Here is a 19712-nt window from a genome sequence, read left to right as displayed (position 1 = left end):
GAAACCCCCGCTTGCATTAGCGCAAACGGGAGTGTTTCATGGGCTTGTGACCGGGCATTGCATTCTCTTCTTCTGTAATGTAGGTCCTCTTTGGCATCTCTTTCCAAAAAAGCCCCGTATCATCGTGTTTGAAAACTTGCTCCAGCAGGTAACACTCGGAAACCATAAGCTTCTGGAACTCAGAAGTGAATGCCTCAGCTGCCTTAGCATCCCAAGTCACAGCCTCTCTGTGCCACAAACCCTATGGATGCCCCCTCTTCTCTTAAAGTTATCAAACCATCCTCTGCTTGCCTTGAAGTCTTCTTCTTTTTCTGTTGACGTACCTGGCAGTTTACTTACATCAGTGCACAAGGCCTTTGCCTTCTCTCAGATAAAGTTCTCGGTCGCAGTATTACCTGCTAGTTGCTTCTCCTTTATTCAAAACACAGGCAACTTTTTTACATCTTCCAGAACACGTGGCCATTGCTTTGATATTCTCATGACTCCTTTTGCTGCATCTAGCCCCCTTGTTTCTTCTTTCTTCTTTAATACTATGCAAATGGTCAACATAGACTTCTTTTAAAATCTTGCACTTGCATATCTGGTCATACTCCTCGATGACTTCCTTCTTACCTTCCACCATAGTCATCTCCGTCTTCTTACTACCTTTCTTTTCAACCTTTTTCTGCATGGGGGGCCATTGTATACACTCACATGGATGTTGACTGCAGTACAGTATTAATGAACTCTTGCCATAGACTGTATTTAATGTAACTGGTAATAAGGCAGCAGAGAAAGGGGTCTATATCTAAAGGCAGCCTGACCTAGAATGAAGCAAAGCATTCCTAAGCTTTTTCTTCTATGGAAAAGCAAAGGACTGTCCAGAGGTGCTTTGAAGTGGCAAAAAATACACTAGTACTAATTGTGGGCACCTTCCAATGTTCTGAAAAATCAATGATTTCTGCCAAACAGCACAGTCTGAGACTGAGCATCCAAGTATGGGAGACAATCACACACAATCCCGCAGCAAGATATAGGTAGGTAGGTAGATAGATAGATAGAAGACAAAATATTGGCTTAGCTGTGATCATGTGACCTTTGACATCACATACTACTTGTATTGAATGACATTGCTCATTTATCAAGTTAAAATTTATTAGAAATGTTTGCTTATCTTGCAGAACACTCACAGAACAAGTTACTTGCAATCCAAGGTTTTACTGTATTTGGTTTTTTGTGTTGAGTTATATAAGTTCTTTATATATTTTGGATACTAATCCTTTATTGGATATGCCATTTTTTTTTTATTTTTTATTTAAAAAAAATTTTTTAACGTTTATTTTTGAGACAGAGAGAGACACAGCATGAATGGGGGAGGGGCAGAGAGAGAGGGAGACACAGAATCGGAAGCAGGCTCCAGGCTCTGAGCCATCAGTCCAGAGCCCGACGCGGGGCTCGAACTCACGGACTGCAAGATCGTGACTTGAGCTGAAGCTGGACGTTTAACTGACTGAGCCACCCAGGCGCCCCCTGGATATGCCATTTTTTTTAAAGTGCATTCACTTATTTGGAGGCAGAGAATGAATGCAAGCAGGGGAGGGACAGAGAGCGAGGGAGGGAGAGAGAATCCAAAGCAGGCTCCGAGCTGCCAGTGCAGAGGCTCTAACTAACTATGCAAGGCTCTAACTAACAAATTGCAAGATCATGATCTGAGCCAAAACCAAGAGTCGGATGCTTAACTGACTGAGCCACCCAGGCACCCCTTGGATATGTCACTTGTAAATATCTTCTCCCATTCAGTAGGTTGTCTTTTAGTTTTGTTGATTGTTTCCTTCACTGTGCACAAGCATTTTATGTCATTATTTAGGACACCGTTTTGAAGAAGAAAGAGGATGAGGATGAGGATGAGGAGAAACAACCCTAAAATCCAAACCCAGTAACTTCAGTGAGTGTCAGACTTCTGGCCAATTCAGTTGAGAGCTAGAAAGTGGGGAGGCAAAGTGATCAAAAAGGCTGGCCGATGTCATCACTCTGGGTGGCCATGTACCCAGATATCAATTCTACTACATTAGATAGGAAAGTCTACTGGGAGACTATGAACAGTACCTGCCCACCTCTGTGTCCTGAAAAGAGAGAGACACAGGGAAATAGTCTCACATATGGGATACTGGCTCAAAGCATGGATCACTTCCACAGGACAGCAAGCAGTTATCTCCCAGTGGATCCTGGGAGCCATCCTAGTGCTGTATAAGGCCAGCTGTTCCTGGATCATGGGCAGAGCCCATTAGGCACACAGTGAATCCTGCGGGCATTAGGCCATTGCCACTTTTGCTGTGAAGTGAATTCCTTAGCAAGAGGCTATGCTGTGTGTCATACCATGACAGAGTGAAAAGCTTTCTGTAAGCCCGTGGGCTGTGGTGCTGGCAGAGGAAAAAAAAAAAAAAAAAAAAAAACACACACACACACACAGGAAAAGAAAGTGCAAATAAAAAATAAACGTAAAGTATTTCTATGAGGACAATTTACTTGCTCCAGATGGAGTTAGTTACCGGCAGAGCAACAGGCAGACATACGAGGGAAAGTGTTAGCTTCCTTCTTTGGGAGAGGGAGGTGCATAGGAAACACTGCAGACAGAAGACTGTTAGCGGGTTCAGATTGTCCGGGTCCTCTGAGACCTCCAGACATCCACATCTTTTCATAAAAGAAACCTGGCAAAGTCATGTGGTCAGCCAACACTGAACGACTTCTTGAATCCAACAACTTCTCGAATCAGAATTTGGCGTCCAGCCATCTCAAGCCCATGGCTTCAGTGGAAGATTCTTCACTCGGCCACAGAAAAGCCCTGAAATTTCAGTCTGTGCCCTGTAGCATGCATCTCAAGACTTGAGCCTCCCATTGTCTCAGTTGAAGATACCTAATGCCGTCAGAAGCAGTCACCTTACTGGTTGTATTATCTTTCCTCTCCCTTTTAGGTTGCTGAGAATTTGACTTCAGCTTTGTAAAAAGTCCCAAGAGAAAAAAACAAATCTGGATATTTTATAGAAGTGAACTCACACGGTAAAAAAAAAAAAAAAAAAAAAAAAAAGTCCCAAGAGACCAAAAGAGATTATTTTGGTGATCACTGTTCCATGAGCTACTCCTAGTTCCCATATGGGAATATGGTCAGGATCCCAGTGCCTTGCATCTCAGCTCAATGACCATGGATCTGTTAGAGGTAGAGCTAAGTTTTTAATAAAAGACAATCTAGGGGCACCTGGGTGGCTCAGTCGGTTAAGCATCTGACTCTTGCTTTCGGCTCAGGTCATGATCTCACAGTTCATGGGTTCAAACCCCACATCACTCTCTTCTCTGACAGCTTGGAACCTGCTTGGGAGTCTGTCTCCTTCTGTCTCTGCCCTTCCCCTGCTTTCTCTCTATCTCTCTCTCAAAATAAATAAAAATAAACTTTAAAAAAAAGTTTAAAAAAATGACAAAATGCCTAAAAAAAAAAAAAAGACAAACTAGGGTGACCTGCTTTCCCTTGAGGTGAGTGATCCAGGGCAACAGCGACCTCTCCTCCTTTGCTGCACAATCTTCGTAGCATCACAGGCTTTTCTTCTGCACAGATGAAGCCCTCGCATCTGGGTTCTAATTGGCAATAAAGGAGACAAGAGTGGAGGAGTCTTGCTGGATATCTTAGAACTCAGACCCAGGAGTGGCCAGCATCACTCTCACTTATCTTTCCGCCCGGGAGAAGTCAGATACGTGGCCACCCTGACCACAAGGGAAGCTGGCAGAGATGATCTAGTGGGACAGGCTTATGCCTGGCCGCAAGGCTACTTGTAGGCAAAAGAGGGGAGAAGCATTTTGGTGAACAGCTAGCAATCTGCTATACATCATTCGAAATAGTGCATATTTCCTTGAGGGTCGGTATTAGTTTCCACGGGCTGCCAGAACAAAGTACCACAAACTCAGTGGCTTAAAACAAGAGAAACATATTGTCTCACATTCTGGAGGCCAGAACTCTGAAATCCACCCTGTTGACTGGGTCATGCTCCCTCTGAAGGTGCAGGGAAAGAACTGTTTTTCATGTCTCTTTTCTAACTTCTGGTCACTTTCAGGAGGTCATTTTTGTTTGTTTGTTTTGTTTTGTAGATAGGTGCATCACTCCAATTCTCTGTCTTGGTATGGCCTTTTCTCTATGTGTCTCTACATTGTCTTCCTTTTATATGTGTCCTAACTTCCTCTTTTTTTTTTTTGAGAAATGTTAAATATTCTTTATTTAATATTACACATAAACCACACTAAAATGTCTTTCATTAAGCAAAAGGCACATTTTAAATGCAGGAGGTTTTATTTAATTAATTAATTAATTAATTTTCCCCTACAGCATTGCCTGTGAAATGCAGGAGATTTTAATTAAATTGGCATAGTTAAGACCAAAAAGGTTAAGTGGACATTGCCAGCTATCTTGCCTTTAACAGGCTAACACACATAACTTGAAATACATCCGAGTCTTGCTGTTCTGAGACAGTGAAGGGATTTCCTCAGTATTTAAATATATTAATATAACCAGTCATATAAATCTAAATATAAAACCAATCTCCTGTAAGTTTAGAGATGGCATTTACCATCTCTGTCAAAAGCTGAACGTTACTAATCAATTCCAATCATATTTTTCGAAGGGGAAAACAACGATAGCACTTGCTGAACCAGAATTACTGTCAAAGTTCAAAAAGCTGATTATATGCATGTAACCACAAGCCAATATTATTTAAATAAGGACTGTCCAAAAGAAATACTCTGTCAGGCGTTCATGATCTGAATTCTGGGTATGAGACCAATTTAAACAAGTCATGAGACATTTTTGTTCTGTAATCAATAAGGCAAAGGCTAACTATTACTCCTTAGTGGCTTTTTTGAGATAAGCTATCTAGTCTGCTCTTTCCCTTGCCTTCTTAATGCCAGCAAAGATCATTTTTGTTTCAGGGATGTACTTCTTGGGATTCTCCAAATACTTCATCAGTGTCTCCTCTCCCCAGGAGGTGCCTTTGGTCTGGTTGGCATCCATGTAAGAAAATCCAGGGGTTTGACCTGCCTTCCACCCAAATAAACCATGGAGATTTGGCCCAGTCTTGTGCTTGCCGCCCTTTTCCGCGTCATGGCGCTGGGCACACTTCTGAACAAAAATCTTGCCCTGCTCAACGTCACCCATTTTTTTTTAATTAAAAAAAATTTTTTTTATATTTATTTATTTTTGAGAGAGAGATGAAGTGCGAGTGGGAGAAGGGCAGGGAGAGACAGGGAGACACAGAATCCAAAACAGGCTTCAGGCTCTGAGCTGTCAGCACAGAGCCCAATGTGAGGCTTGAACTCGTGAACCAAGATCATGACCTGAGCAAAAGTCTGATGCCCAACCAGCTAGGCCACCCAGGCAATCTAACGTCACCCATTTTTAAATTGCTCTTTGGTCGCGCATGAAACGAAGGTGCCTGCTCACAAGCTAGATGCCCCACTCTCTCAATTTCCTCTTTTTTAGGAACCAGTCATTGGATTAGGGCTTACCTTATGACCTTATTTTAACTTGATTGCCTCTTTGAGACCCTATTTCCAAATAAGATTACTTTTGAAGGTACTAGGGTTAGACTTCAACATATCTTTTTTTTTTTTTTGGTGGGAGGGCTCAGAGCACACAATTCAACCCATAACAGGAAAAATTGTCTGCAACCGACCTTTGGACACTGATATCTGTGTCATTTGTAACAGAAGCAGACCTAAGAAAACAAAGAGAATGTATTGGAAGGGTATTGGGTAGCTCCTGGAACCAAAGGAGAATTTGAACAAGCAGGCTTTGGGAACAGTAGAAATCTGGGCAGCTCCAGGAAAAAACACTGGGATGTCTCTTTAGGGCCTGCCTTCCAGATGACTCCGCTCCAGTGTCCTTCTGGCCAAGTGCCCCTTCTCTCAAGACACAAATGCCTGGAAGAGTCAGTTGGGTCAGCCTGTGGTGGAACCAGGGACTCTTTAGGGGTTTGTGAATTGGATCCAGTGATAGACAGTCCTGCCATGATCTCTGTGGGAAGGGCAGTTCCCCAAAAGAGAAGGGCAGCTTCTATCAGAGATGGGGGGAAGGATGTGTTGTGCAGGCAAAAAACCACAGCTGTTTGCTACACGTTGTAATTCATTTGAGAAAGATATTTCAGCTCAGGCAGTTACATTTCTAAGTATATTGGCACTTAAAGGAGCCATTTAGTCATCTGGAAAATGCAGGGCTGTGGAAAAATGCAGTGTCACGTGGTAAAAGGAGCATTTGTGGTGGAGTCAGGAGAACAGGTTTTTGTTTTTTGTTAATTTGCAAGCGGGATAGCTCTACCCTGACAAGATCAGGAAAAGCTCTTGGAAACAACAAGAATGTTCAACCAAGTATCAAGTTACTAAATGGAAATAAAAACCATATAATACAAATCAATTTGAAAAAAGGCATAACAGAACCAAAACCGTTATTCAAATCAGCTATCAAGGCAGTTTGTAAAGGAAAAACTCATCAAAAGTGCAAAGGGTTCTCTGTTAAGAAAAAAGAAAAAAAGACACTGGATTCTACTTTCAGGCATAAAAAATGAAGGATGGGAAGACTTGAGATTATAAAGATGTCATTTCTCACTAAGTTGATTTATGCAGTGTAAAAATCTCAGCTAAAAAAAAAATCACCTCAGCCAATCAAAATCTTAATTACGTTTTTAAACTTGAAAACGAGAGTCTAAAATTCCTAGGAAAATGTCAGGCCCTCATTGCCAACAAGCTTCCTCCCAAGGAACAGGGCCCAAGTTTTGATTCTGACTCTACCACTGAATGATCTGTGAGACTTTGAGCAAGTATATATATAACCTTTTGGCGTCTTATTTTCCTCATCTGTGAAGTGCAATAATTATATTTTCCTGCTTCACAGAGCTGTAGTAAGGATCACGTGAAAGAAAGTATTTGAAAGAGTTTTATAAACTGTAAGGCACTCTTCATGTTATAACTGTGATCTTTTTTTTTATTCCCCCAACAATGTTGGGTAAGTGCAAAAATCACAACTCCTCTTTTTTGCAAAAAACCAAACACCTTTTCTCTTATTAAACTCAGTTACATGATGATTCATAAATGCTGATTTCCATGGAGGGGAGAGAAAAGCTAATGGGCGTTGCTGTTGCGCTAGAGGGAGCAAGCGTTCACTTGGCCGCTCATGGGTCCTGTGAGCCCAACAAGATGTTTATGCCTCCCAGTGGCCCCCTCTTCTCCATCCCTCCATCCCGAATTCATTTCCCATTGGTAGAATGGAAGGTTTTGGACTTCATGGGGTTTGAGAGAAAAAAAACTTTGGAGTCTTTACAGATCTCAGTTTGAACCCTGGTGCCAGCATGTACCTTAGATAAGTCACCCTTTCTTTTCCTGGGTTTCAAAATCTATCAGATGGGAATGATAATATTTACTTCACCAAGAAGACTCGAGAATTAAATGTGATAATAAATACAAAGTGCCTGAAGCGTGGTAAATTCTTGATAAGTGGTAGCTCTTATACTTGCCATAATGTTAATAATACATATAAATTAATAAATATAAATTTTATTATTATTACCTCTAAGGGCCTGTGCAGCTCTGAAAGTCTAGGATAATATGTCAGAGCAAAGCTAAAACAGGGAGAAAACAGAAGATTCCCTTAATAGGACTTGAGTTAGTATTGCAAGTGGGACATTCTTCTGGAAGACAGGCTGTGTTCACAGGGCCTTATATAACCTTGGTGACTCACTACCAGAGCTTAGCTCAGCCTTGCCTCCTCTGAAAAAAGGGGAGAGAGGAGGGCAAAGCCATATGGTCTTGGACAGAGGAAGGCCCTGGTTGGGAGGCTGCAGCTGATGGTCCCTCAGAGAGTCTACTCTAACTAGATTTTTATTTTTATTTTTTATTTAATTTGTTTTCATGTCTATTTATTTTGAAGGACAGAGAGAGAGAGTGCATCATGTGCACACACACGAGGAGAGGAGGGGCAGAGAGAGAGGGAGAGAAAGAATCCCAAGCAGGCTCCACGCTGTCAGCAAAGAGCATAATGCAGGGCTCGCTCTCATGATCTCATGAGATCATGACCTGAGCTGAAGTCAAGAGTTGGACATTTACCCGACTGAGCCACCCGGGTGCCTAACTAGATTTTTAAATTCTTATAAAACGTGTATTTAACTGAGGGGTTTTCTTTTTCTGCAAATAATTTTTTAAAAGATGTTTGTTATGTTTTATGTTATGTTATGTTATGTTATGTTATGTTATGTTATGTTATGTTATGTTATGTTATGTTATGTAGGCTTCATGCCCAGCTCAGGGCCTAATGCAGGGCCCAAACTCATGACCATAAGATCAAGACCTGAGCTGAGATCAAGAGTTGGATGCCCAACTGGCTAAGCCACCCAGGTGCCCCAAGATTTTATTTTTAAGTAATCTCTACACCAAACGTGGGGCTCGAACTCACAACCCCAAGATCAAGATGCTCCACTGACTGTGCCCCTTCTGCAAATAACTTTTGAGGTAGGCACTATTGGTGGCCAATCCAAAGCTACAGCCCTCTACTTCTCTGAGGGCAGAACACTGATATTGGTCAGGATCAGGCAGCTGTGTGGGTCAGGAGAGAACGCTGGAGCTTCAGGCCAAGGAGTAGGAGGAAGGTTGACTATTCTTGCCAATGATTGGTTTGAGAATGGCCACGTGACACAATTTGGGCCAATGCGATATGAGGGGATGCCTGTCCTGGGGCTTCCAGGAAAGTTTTCCTCATTCTTAAATGAAGGACACCCCTACACTTTTGGTGTAGTGTAATCCCTGTGGAGGGTGTATTAGTCTCCAATTGCTATGGTAACAAATTGCCACAAACTTGGTGACTTTAAACAACACAAATTATCCTCTTAAGAGTTCTGGGAGTCAGAAGTCTCGCTGGGCTGAAACCAAGGCGTTGACAGGTGCTCTGCTCCCTCTGGAGGGTCCGGGGTGGGGGGGGGGGGGGAGGATTCTCTTTCCTTGCCTTTTCCACCTTCTGGAGCTTCATTCCTTGAATTCCTTGGGACATCGCCCCTTCCTCCATCTTCACGGCCAGGAATGTAGCAGATCTCTCTCTGCTGTTTTCATGTGGCCTTCGCCATGGTAAAACCTCCCTCTGCCTCTCTTATAAGGATACTTAGGACTGCATTTAGGGCTTACCTGCATCAGCCAATCTCCTTATCTCGAGATTCCTAGTGCATCTGCAAAACCCTGTTTGCCTTGTAAGGTGACATCCAGAGATTTCTGGAATTAGGACACAAATATCTGAGGGAGCCATCAATCATTCTACCATAAACAGGATTTGGGCAGCAATTAACAAAGTTACCTGTGCACTGTTTTTAAAGTCAGGTTTATTGAGGTATGGTTTACATTTAAATTAACTCTTTAGAGTGTAGAGTTCTGAGCTTTGACAAACACATAACTACGCAATTACCACCACAGACAAAATGTACAGCAGTTCCATCAACCTAAGAAATTCCTATGTGGTGCCCCTTCGTGGTCAAACCATCCCCTGGCCTCAGCTCCTGGCAATCACTGATCTACTCTCTGTCCCTATAGTATTGCCTTTTAGAGAACGTCATATAAATGGAATCACGGAGTATGTAGCTTTTTAAATCTGGCTTCTTTCTCTTAAAATAATGCATTGGAAATACATCCATGTTGTGATGTATCAGTAGTTTGTTCTTTTTATTGCTGGGTGGCATTCGGTTGTAGAGATGTATTACAATTTACCCATCAGGTGAAAGACACTTGAGTTGTTTCCAGTATTCGGCAGTTATGAATAAAGCCTCTATAAATGTTCAGATATTGACATGGTTTCTGCGAATATAAATTTTCGTTTCTCTTGAGTAAATGTATAGGAAAGAAACTTCTGGGTTGTATTAGAAATGTATATTAAACTTCATAAGGGACTGCCAAAGTGTTTTTCAAAGCAGCTATGCTTTTGTACTCCTGTTAGTGATGTATGAGAGTTCCAGGTGCTCCACATCCTCATCAGCATTTGGTATTGTCATTGTTTCTCTCCTAATTTTAATCATTCTGACAGGTTGCACAGCGATAAGGCAATCCCACTTCTAGAAATCTATCACAGGGATGCCCCAGCAAAAATGTGAAAAGATGTTCATACAAGGCTATCCATGCAGCTCTGTTTGTAAGTGCGAGAGACTGAAAACAATCCAAAAGCCCATCAATAGAAGACTAATTGAATAAACTGTGGTACCTCCCCCAAATGGAGTATTATGGAGCTGTACCAAGGAGTAAGAAAATTCTCTATGATTATGGTGTGATGTCCAGGGTATTATATATATACATATTATATATATATATGTATATATATATATATATAATATATATATACACATATATATTTACGTATATACATATACATATATGAACATATATATAATATATATATAATGTATTTTATATGTTTTTTAATGTTTATTCATTTTTGAGAGACAGACACAGAGTGTGAGCAGGGGAGGGGCAGAGAGAGTGGGAGACAGAAATCTGAAGCAGGTTCTAGATTCTGAGCTGTCAGCGCAGAGCCTGATGCAGGGCTCGAACCCATGAACTGTGTGACATCATGACCTGAGCTGAAGCTGGATGCTTCACTGACTGAGCCACTCAGACACCCCGCCAGGATATATTTTTAATAAAATGAGAAATGTAGAAAATAAGGTATAGACTATGTAATCATTTAACTACAAATAAAAGAAGAAGCTATAAAAATTTAATACAACACTACAATAGCAGAGAGAGAGACTAGAGAGGATAAGGTAGAATCCAGACTTTTAAAACCTTGTTTTGTAGATTTAACTATGGAGCCCTATAAGTATTTTATATAAATTATAAACAAAATTAAATTAACAAAAACAATCCTTAGAAATTGAAAGTAAAATGAAATAAAGATGATCCTCCTTTGTACATTCAGTGGATGACATAACCACACAGAATGACTTTGAGTGACTTTTTTTTTTTAGTTTATTTATTTATTTTGAGAGAGAGAGAGAAAGCGTGAGTAGGGGAGGGGCAGAGAGGGAGGGAGAGCGAGAGAATCCTAAGCAGGCTCCGCATTCTCAGCCTGGAGCCTGATGCGGGGCTCGAACCCAGTAATGGTGGGATCGTGACCTGAGCCGAAGTTGGATGCTTAACTGACCAAGCCACCGAGGCACCCCTGAGGGACTTTAAATCACCATCCCTAAAGGGATATATCCAAAGATGGAAAGACGTACATGTTATAGGATTAAAAGTAAGTAATTACATCCGTGTCCTTCAAAACTGAGACATTTGACTTAGAGATACAGATTAGGATTGATGAGGCTGAGTGAAAACTATAGTTCTGCCTTTCAGTTGGAATTATCAGTATGAACATCCCATACCTTATATCTTTGGAAAATAATATATATTTCCTTGCTATAACAACTAAAAAGAATTAACAAAATAACACATTTGGTTTTTTTTTTAATTTTTACGAATATACTTTATTGTCAAATTGGCTTACATATAACACCCCAGTGCTCATTCCAACAGGTGCCCTCCTCAATGCCCATCACCCACTTTCCCCTCTCTCCCACCGCCCCCCCCCATCCACCCTCAGTTTGTTCTCTGTATGTAAGAGTCTCTTACCGTTTGCCTCCCTCCCCCTCTGTTTGTAATTATTTTTCCCCCATGGCCTTCTGTCAAGAGTCTCAAGATCCACATATGAGTGAAAACATAACTGTCCTTCTCTAACTGACTTATTTCACTCAACATAATAAAAATAACACATTTTGAAGACAATCAGGGAAAAGGAGCCCTTTTGCAGATTTGATGGCACTGGGAAATGATTGTCAATATTTTTAGCTGTGATCATGATATTGTGATTACTTCTTAAAAAGGAACTTATATCTTTTAGGCATATATTCTGAGATATTTACAGAAGAAGTAATGCAATGTCTAGGATTTGCCTTGAAATAATCTGAAAGGAGGGAAAAGGCATGTGAACGTGTAGATGATACGGGGTGACCGTGCTGTGATAGCTGTGAGAGCTGGCTGATGAGTATGTTGGAGTCATTATACAACTCTTTCTATTCTTAAGTGATTTAATTTTTTTCATACTATAGTAGAGTATTTGTAAAAAAAAGTTATATGAAAAAGTGTGAATATTGTGTGAGGATGTGATGCTTGGAGCTGCTGCAGCCATCTTGTGACCATAAGCATACAAGCCTGAAGTCAGAAGCATCCAAATTGATAGATATTTCATTTGTGTAAGTTCACACTTGTTAAACTGGCTAATTATAAAGCTAGTTAGTGAGGAAGTGAGGTATTTTTGATGGATACAAGTATTGAAATTTTTTGCAGTGTATGTACATGAGATTTCTTCTTTGGTTGCAACTAATAGACACGTTAGCTTAGCTTAGGCAAGATTTGGAGATTTATTCTGGGCATTCAGGGCTGTCTCCTGGAATTCTAGTACAGAAATACCACTGAGAGTCATAAGAAACATATATAAAGTTCAAAATATAAAGTCCGGCAGTATTCTTTCTCCATCTCATATCTCACTGCTCTATCTTGTTGCAGACCAGCTTCCTTCATTTTCCAGTCAACGTCACAGAACATATGCGCATCCATAGTTTCTGGTTTTACACACCTAAGTTCAGTCATCCAGACAGAGGCTGATTTTTGTCCCCTGGACCCTGTTCCAAAAATTCTGGAGGAAGGGATTGGTCAGTCTAGAAGCTGGGGCTGTCCTATCCAAGGACAAGGGCCTACTTCTGGGTTAGTCATGGTCAGGGTCCAAGGTGTGTGCAAAATGACTGATCTGATGGTTTCTGTGGTATTCATGTGAATGGAGTGGGTGGGAAGAACAATTCCCCGAGACGCGGGGGTGGGAAGCAACTGGGCAGACAGACGAAAGATATCAGGCTGAGTCAGGCCAGATCACGAAGTTTAGAGTGGGTTCAGAGATGGGTGAGAATGATGACTTGGACAGGCTTTATTTTGGGAAAAGCAAATGAGCGGTGCAGAAGCCATGCGTGGGACAAGGATCCAGGTGAGGAGACTTGGCTCCCTGCTGCCCCTCAGTCCTCAAAGAGGCAAGCTCAAGTTCAGTGGTCAGTATAGTCCCTAAGGGGTTAGGAAGCAGCCAGGCCAGAGGTGCCCAGGCCAACCCTCGGGGCAAAGGCTGTGCCAGCACCCGAGCATCCGTTTACTCCCACATGAGAGAACCCTTGCCACACCGCTGCCCAACAGTTGTCCCACATTGTTCTATTTCTTACCATGCCATCAGACCTAAACAGGTCGCACCTGGTCTACTAGACAAGTGCAGCACGACAGCTGCAATCTTCCATCCGTGCAGCTTCTAATCCCATCCCTCCCACCTTCTATTTCGGTTACATGGTATTGAGAAAATCCTGATCCACATGGATAAGTAGTTGCAAACTGAAGCAGTTTTTCATCCCCTCCCACGGCAGCCTCCCGCTGAAGCCACTCTCCAATGAAACTCATCCAGAGCCTTGCATGAGAAGTAAGAAGACATCTTCTGACATCACTAGTAATGGCTAACGGTTGTCGACAACTCCTTGCTCTTCATCAAAATCAGGAGGCCCCAAGATTTAAGGAGTACAAAAAAGTACCCCGAATTGAATAACGTTATCAAGTTTACTCACTCCTTACACTGTGATCCTAAAGAATCTCAATGTCAGCACTGCTCGACCTTCACAAGACTCTGGCAATGAGAAAGTGTAACTAAATCTACCTCACTGCCCCCCTGACTCCTGCCCCTGCAAGGGAGCCCAGACCAACAAAGGCGGTTCACTGAGACTGCAGTCTTAGTTAGGAGAACAAATACTACACGATGGCCAGTTAATAGTAATGAATTTTTGCATAGAAATAACATAAAGCGCTTCCACATTCTTTTCTTGATTTGGTCTCCAACAGGCCCTTGAGTTGGTAGGATAGATGTTATTTTGTAAAGGAGGAAACGGAGTCGCAGAGAAGTGCCATAACCTGTCCAAGCTGCTGACAGATAGAGGAGAAAGCAAGTGTAACTTCAAGTCCTTGGTTTTTCCTTAATCCTTTCTTCCCCTTCCTTCCTTCCTCCCTTCCATCCCACTCCCTCCCTCCCTCCTCCTTTCCCTTTCCTCCCCTTCCCTTTTCCCTTCCCTCTCCCTGCTTCTCCCTCCCTCTCTCCCTACATCCTTCCATGAGGATTCCTACTAGGACTTAGGCCCTAGGGTTAGAACTGGGGATTTGAAGATCAATGAGATGGAGTGAGTGCTTTGAAAGAGAGCAGAGGAGGGGCACCTGGGCGGCTCAGTCAGTTAAGCGGCCGGCCGACTTCGGCTTGGGTCATGATCTCGCGGTCCGTGAGTTTGAGCCCCGCGTCGGGCTCTGTGCTGACCACTCAGAGCCTGGAGCCTGTTTCCGATTCTGTGTCTCCCTCTCTCTCTGCCCCTCCCCTGCTCGTGCTCTGTCTCTCTCTGTCTCAAAAATAAATAAATGTGAAAAAAAAAAAAAAAAGAAAGAGAGCAGAGGAGACAGATGTCTCCAGAGCTAAAAATAGACACAATGTGGTGTCACCACAGAGGGAGGGAAGATATTTAAGTGGACCTTGAAGGGTAAGTAGCATCACCAGGCAGAGGTGATGGAAGTGGGAAGGGCACCCTGGGCAGAGGGAACAGAGAGAGTAAATGCTTGAGAAGATATGGAAGCGCTGAGTGCTGGTGAGGAGGCCGTGGGGAAGAAGTGCAGGCGTCCAGGGAAGGAGAGCGAGTGAAGGTGCTGCCGGCCGAGGACGGCCTTGAAGGCTGTGCTGGGAAGTTTTTAAGCAGGGAAATGACAGGATTACACGCTGTTTAAAGAAAGATCATTTGGAAGCCCTGATTGGGTGGACGATTTGGAGGACGGAGTGAAACCAGGAGGCTCGGAGACCAGTTAAGAGGCGGTTGCAACAGTTCAGCCCAAAGACGATAAGGTAAGATCTGAGGCCATGAAGACGGGAGTGGGGGGGGCTATTTCACAAGAGATTTAGGAGATGCAGCAACTATGAAGTGGCCTCTGCCATTTTAGTTCTTTCCGAAATTCTGTGTCTTTATCATTTGTCCTTTTCAGAAGATAGATTTATATGCTATCACTGTCTGGAGCAAGTTTCTCAAGACTGGTCCTCCCCTTTTCCTGGTTTTAGGTGGGGAGCAGTGGCCTTTTCTTCCCAGGCCCTATTTTGTGGTGCCTGGTTCCTCCATGAAGAAGGTCAGGGTGAGAAAGAGCCCCAGTATGTGGTGGGGGCGGGGTGGGGGGAGCTTTCCACCGCAGTCACCCATGATCAGGCCGGGTGGGCACGTGCTCATGCCGGGCCAATCAGAGTCTTTCTCCAGGGTGTTGAACTTGGATCAAAGAAGCCAGCTGCTGCTTTCTGGAAAGGAGTTGGCAACTAGGTACCTGTTGGTTGATGGTTCAAGTGGTGGTTTTCTGAGAAGGAGAAAAAGCTAGTTTTCAGTGAGTGAGAATAATGAAGCATATGCCTGGAGAGAAACAGAGACAAAGGAAGAGAGGGCTGTGTGTGTTCTCCCAGCACTTGGAGACGTGCTTCCCCCTGATCCTGAAGTCCACATATTTCCACACTTGGCTTCCCTTTGGCTCGAGCTAGCTCCCAGCAATGTTAACCGCACCCAAAGGGACTTTAGGACTTTTGTCTACAGACGCTGTGACAATGATCAAATCTTCCGGAAGTGCCTTTGTGTTTGTACACTTTACTCTCTAAGTACTTCCCTTTTTTGCTCATCACTGTTGTTTGTTTTTTAGAGTAAACTTTTTAATTGAAGGATAGCATACGTGTAGACAATGTTCCTTTTTAAAAGACCCATCTGTAATCATTTCTTAATTTATTATTCAAAATTAAGTATAGGACAGATTGGTCAATTCTCCCCAAAACATTTACTAGAAAATTTCCCAGTGTTGATAGATAATGGAGGAGTGGAAATAAATAAGGTTTAGTATGTATCATCCAGAGTTCACAACCTATTGGGGGTGGGTGGATGGGTGTGGAGAAAGACATACAATTAAATTATTGTCTGAAAAGTTCTAAACGCAAAGCATTTATTCAACAAATATTTGTCTAGTGCCCATGGTGTACCAGGCACTGTGAAACATGCCAGGAAGTCAGTCCCACGGACCCTAAGTGCTAATGGAAGTATATGAAAATAGATGTGGCAGAACTGAAAAGGGTCAATTAACTGTATTCCTGAGGGATCAGGAATGGAGAAGGTAACCTCTGAGCTGAGCTTAAAAGGAGAAGTAGAATGTTGGCAGATGAGGAAGATAGAAAAGGGGCATTTCATGTTCAGGAACCAGCATAGTAAGCAAAGGTATGGGGGTGCCCTGGTTCAAGGACATAACCGAGGAGCTGAGAGAAAATTCCTGCCACCACAGGTGGATTATGAGTTGGGAAGACAGAAGTGTCAGGAAATGAGGCTGGGGGCAGTCCTGGGAATAGGTCACAAAGAGAGTCTTGAATGCTAGGTATGACAGAGATGTTTACCGCTCCACAGATACTCATTTCCTCCCCACATTTCCCAGCCTTCTTGCACTTGGAGGGAACCACATGACTAGGTTCACCAATGGGCTGTAAATGGAGGTCACACATGTCAGTTCTGGGCTCAAGTATAAAAAAAGCAAGTTCTCCCTTAGTTCCCTGTGTTGCCACAGTGACCGGAGGAGGCCGCATGTCCCAAGTGGTGGCCTCTCTGTTGGTCTAGGTTTTCAAATGATTTTGCAGAGCACATGTGTGGGACATGTACCATGAGCAAGAAATAAACTTTTTTCGTGTGAAGTCATTGTGATTTGGGGTTAATTTGTTACTGCAGCCCAAGTTAGCCTATCCTGACTTCCCCAGGCTGAGAACCCTAGAGGTAGAAAGCAGCCTTTAGAAGGCTATATATAAGCTAGTGAGCAGCACCGTCAGATCTGCTGCTATCCACATGGCCCCTATCCATGTGAAACCCACAGTGTCACTGTCCCATCTCAGGAGGGATGGAGATCATCCAGTTCAGCTCCCACTTTTCTCCTTCCCCCCCTCCCCCCACCTGAGTATAGATGCCCAGAGCTTTCTTGTCACCACACCACTGAGTCCAGGGTCTCATTCCTTGCTTTGGGCTTATAGGTTTTGTCCTGGGGCATTATGTAGGTTTCTGTCACCTGGATAAATGGAGCAGGTTCAGGCTGACATCATATGGTATGGGTGGGCATCTCTCCAACTGGGCAGGCATCCAGTGAGTTACTGATGCTAACAGAGTTACCCATCCACCAGCTGCCCACAAAGGAATAATGTGTATAGGCTAACTTGGTGCAGGCACCTTGAGGTTCTCCCTCTGGTCATGGTTGAGCAATCTGAGGCAATGCCTCCACTCTCGCTCTGTTCCTCGATGCTCAAACAGTGTCCCTTGAAGCCTTCTTTGCTAGTTCCATTCACCTGCCTCAGTGCCTTGAGCTTTGGGTCATCTTCCCTTTTGGTAAACTGCCCCAGATCAGCTCTCAGACCAGTTTGGTCCTTATGGCAAACTTCCCCATCACTTTGCTCACCTCCAACCCTCTGCCCTTCTGGTTTAGAGAAAAATCTTTCTTTCTTCTTTTGGTCTCCTCCACAGTACTTCCTTCTTTCTCTATTCTAGTTCCTGTTCTCTAGTTCTTTAGCAGAAGACTTGATGACCTAGTAAATCTAGAGTCTGGATCATCAGCAATTAATACAAACAGACCAAGAAAGAGAAAGAAAAGATTTCCCTTTTCTTAAGGATAGGGAAGATTCAACATTCAAGCTGCAGAATAAGTGAGAGAAAATAGTTCTGGGCAAAGAAAAGGTCAACTATACACTGTCTTGGTTTTAAACCAGTTTGAGGCTTCACATCCTGCCACATCCACAGTAGCAAGATTTGGGTCCCCCTAAAACCAGAGTCACTGGTCCTAAAGGCCTTCAGCCTTGTGCCATCATGGGGAGCTGTCTCAGCCCTGGAGGACCATTCTTATCTCCTGTTCTTATTAAGTCCCTCCTCTTTCCTTTTCTTTCCCCCAATTCCCAGTGCCCCAAACTCCAGTTTCCTTGGGTAAAGAATTGCTTCAAATCAGAGCTACATCTTCACCCAGAGAGGTCATCCTTTACTATTGGATGGTTTTAACCTTTCCCCTCCAGACTGGGCTCCGGGCTTTGGTTTGCACAGCCAGGAGGTCCTGAGACCTGAGAAAGCTTTTTCCCAACATGCAAGCAATTTTCTGCAGGAGGTGAGTTCTTCTATCTCTGGCAAAAAGCATATATAGCAATATTTTTGTGTCTCACAACTTGTGTTTTCTTTCTGTTATTGTTATTACTTTGAATGGATGATACATTTACATGGTTTAAAATTCAAAGGCAACAAAGGGTATACACAGAAAAATCTCCTCTCTGCCCCATCTACCGGCCACCAGAACTCTCCCCAGAGGCAACCCGTGTTACCAGTTTCTGATGTACCCTTACAAAGTATTTTATACAAGTGCAAGCAGACCCATATATCTCTTCTCTCTTCTTTATTACTCTTCACACACACATGCTGGCATTCCATACATGTTGATTTGCACCTTGTTTTTTTCACTTAAACATATAGATAGAGGGCACCTGGGTGGCTCAGTCGGTTGAGCATCTGACTTCAGCTCAGGTAATGATCTCACAGTTTGTGAGTTTGAGCCCCACATCGGGCTTTGTGCTGACACCCAGGAGGCTGCTTGGGATTCTCTGACTCCCTCTCTCTCTGTCCCTCCCCCGCTTGCACTCGTTCTCTCTCTCAAAAATAAACATTAAAAAAAATTTTTTTTTAAAACATTTAATCCTTACACCAGCTCTCTACATAAGGCACTATTATTTCCAATTTACAGCTGAGAAAACTGAGATCAAAGATGACAAGCAGCCTGCTGAAGGTGGCATAACAAGGAAGTGTCAGAGCCAGGGTTCCATGGAAGTGTGTGACTCCAGAACGTTCCTCTCCCCCGACTAGAGAACCTCCTCCTATTAGCCTGCTGAACTGTTGAGAGCCCTGGGGAGGTGTCACTGGAGAGGAAGTGATTACAGTTGGTTATGGGTGAGGCTCAGGAGATGATATGATTTTTTTCAGAGGAAATATAAAGAATATATCGCGACAGGGAAAAATGTTTGCTACATGATACAATGAGGGGGGGAAAGCTGTGTGTGTGATTGTTTAGATGTGGTGATCACAGCTATGTAAAAATGGAAATACTTGTAAGTGTGTTGACTTCCCATCCAGAAAATTCTAGGACGTCCTGGGTTTAAGTTTCTGATTGTTGTCAGTGCTATATCAGTTGCTATGCTCTGACTTTAGGAAAGTTGGGGAAATATGGCTACTTTCCTTTAAAGACCATGTTGAAGACATTTAAGTAGTTACTGTATTTGTAATGCCATGAGCACTTAAACATGTATATATTATGGAACAAATGCTGTGATTTGGGGGTACAGTAAGTAATATATGTTTTGGTCTTTGTCCCTGGCTCCTAGACAGAGATCTGAAAACCTTTGTAATTTCCTAAGCGATAAAGGTGCTGGGAACATCTTTTGTTCTAATATTTGGTCTTTGACCCTAGTTTCTGACACAGGGCTCCGGAATCCCTTGGAATTTCCTGGTCGATAGGAGCATCTATTGTTCTACTGAGGAGACCCTTGGCGGGGGGGGGGG

General features: G+C 43.0%; 1 protein-coding gene across 1 annotated transcript; it reads right to left on the bottom strand.

Moving 5' to 3' along the window:
- Window positions 1-4837: 4837 nt before the first annotated feature.
- LOC106986613 (cytochrome c-like) lies at window positions 4838-5173 on the bottom strand. The gene has a single exon (XM_027034996.2). The coding sequence runs from the start codon at window positions 5171-5173 to the stop codon at window positions 4892-4894; it is 282 nt and encodes a 93-aa protein (XP_026890797.1). The 3' UTR covers window positions 4838-4891.
- Between the last annotated feature and the right edge of the window lie 14539 nt (window positions 5174-19712).

This window comes from Acinonyx jubatus, chromosome D4 (genome assembly GCF_027475565.1).
Source record: "Acinonyx jubatus isolate Ajub_Pintada_27869175 chromosome D4, VMU_Ajub_asm_v1.0, whole genome shotgun sequence".
NCBI lineage: Eukaryota > Metazoa > Chordata > Mammalia > Carnivora > Felidae > Acinonyx > Acinonyx jubatus.
This window is presented reverse-complemented; position numbering and strand designations above follow the sequence as displayed.

Bases quoted from the DNA above. Each gene is read 5' to 3' on its own strand.
- LOC106986613 (XM_027034996.2), bottom strand. From the start codon at position 5,173: ATGGGTGACGTTGAGCAGGGCAAGATTTTTGTTCAGAAGTGTGCCCAG.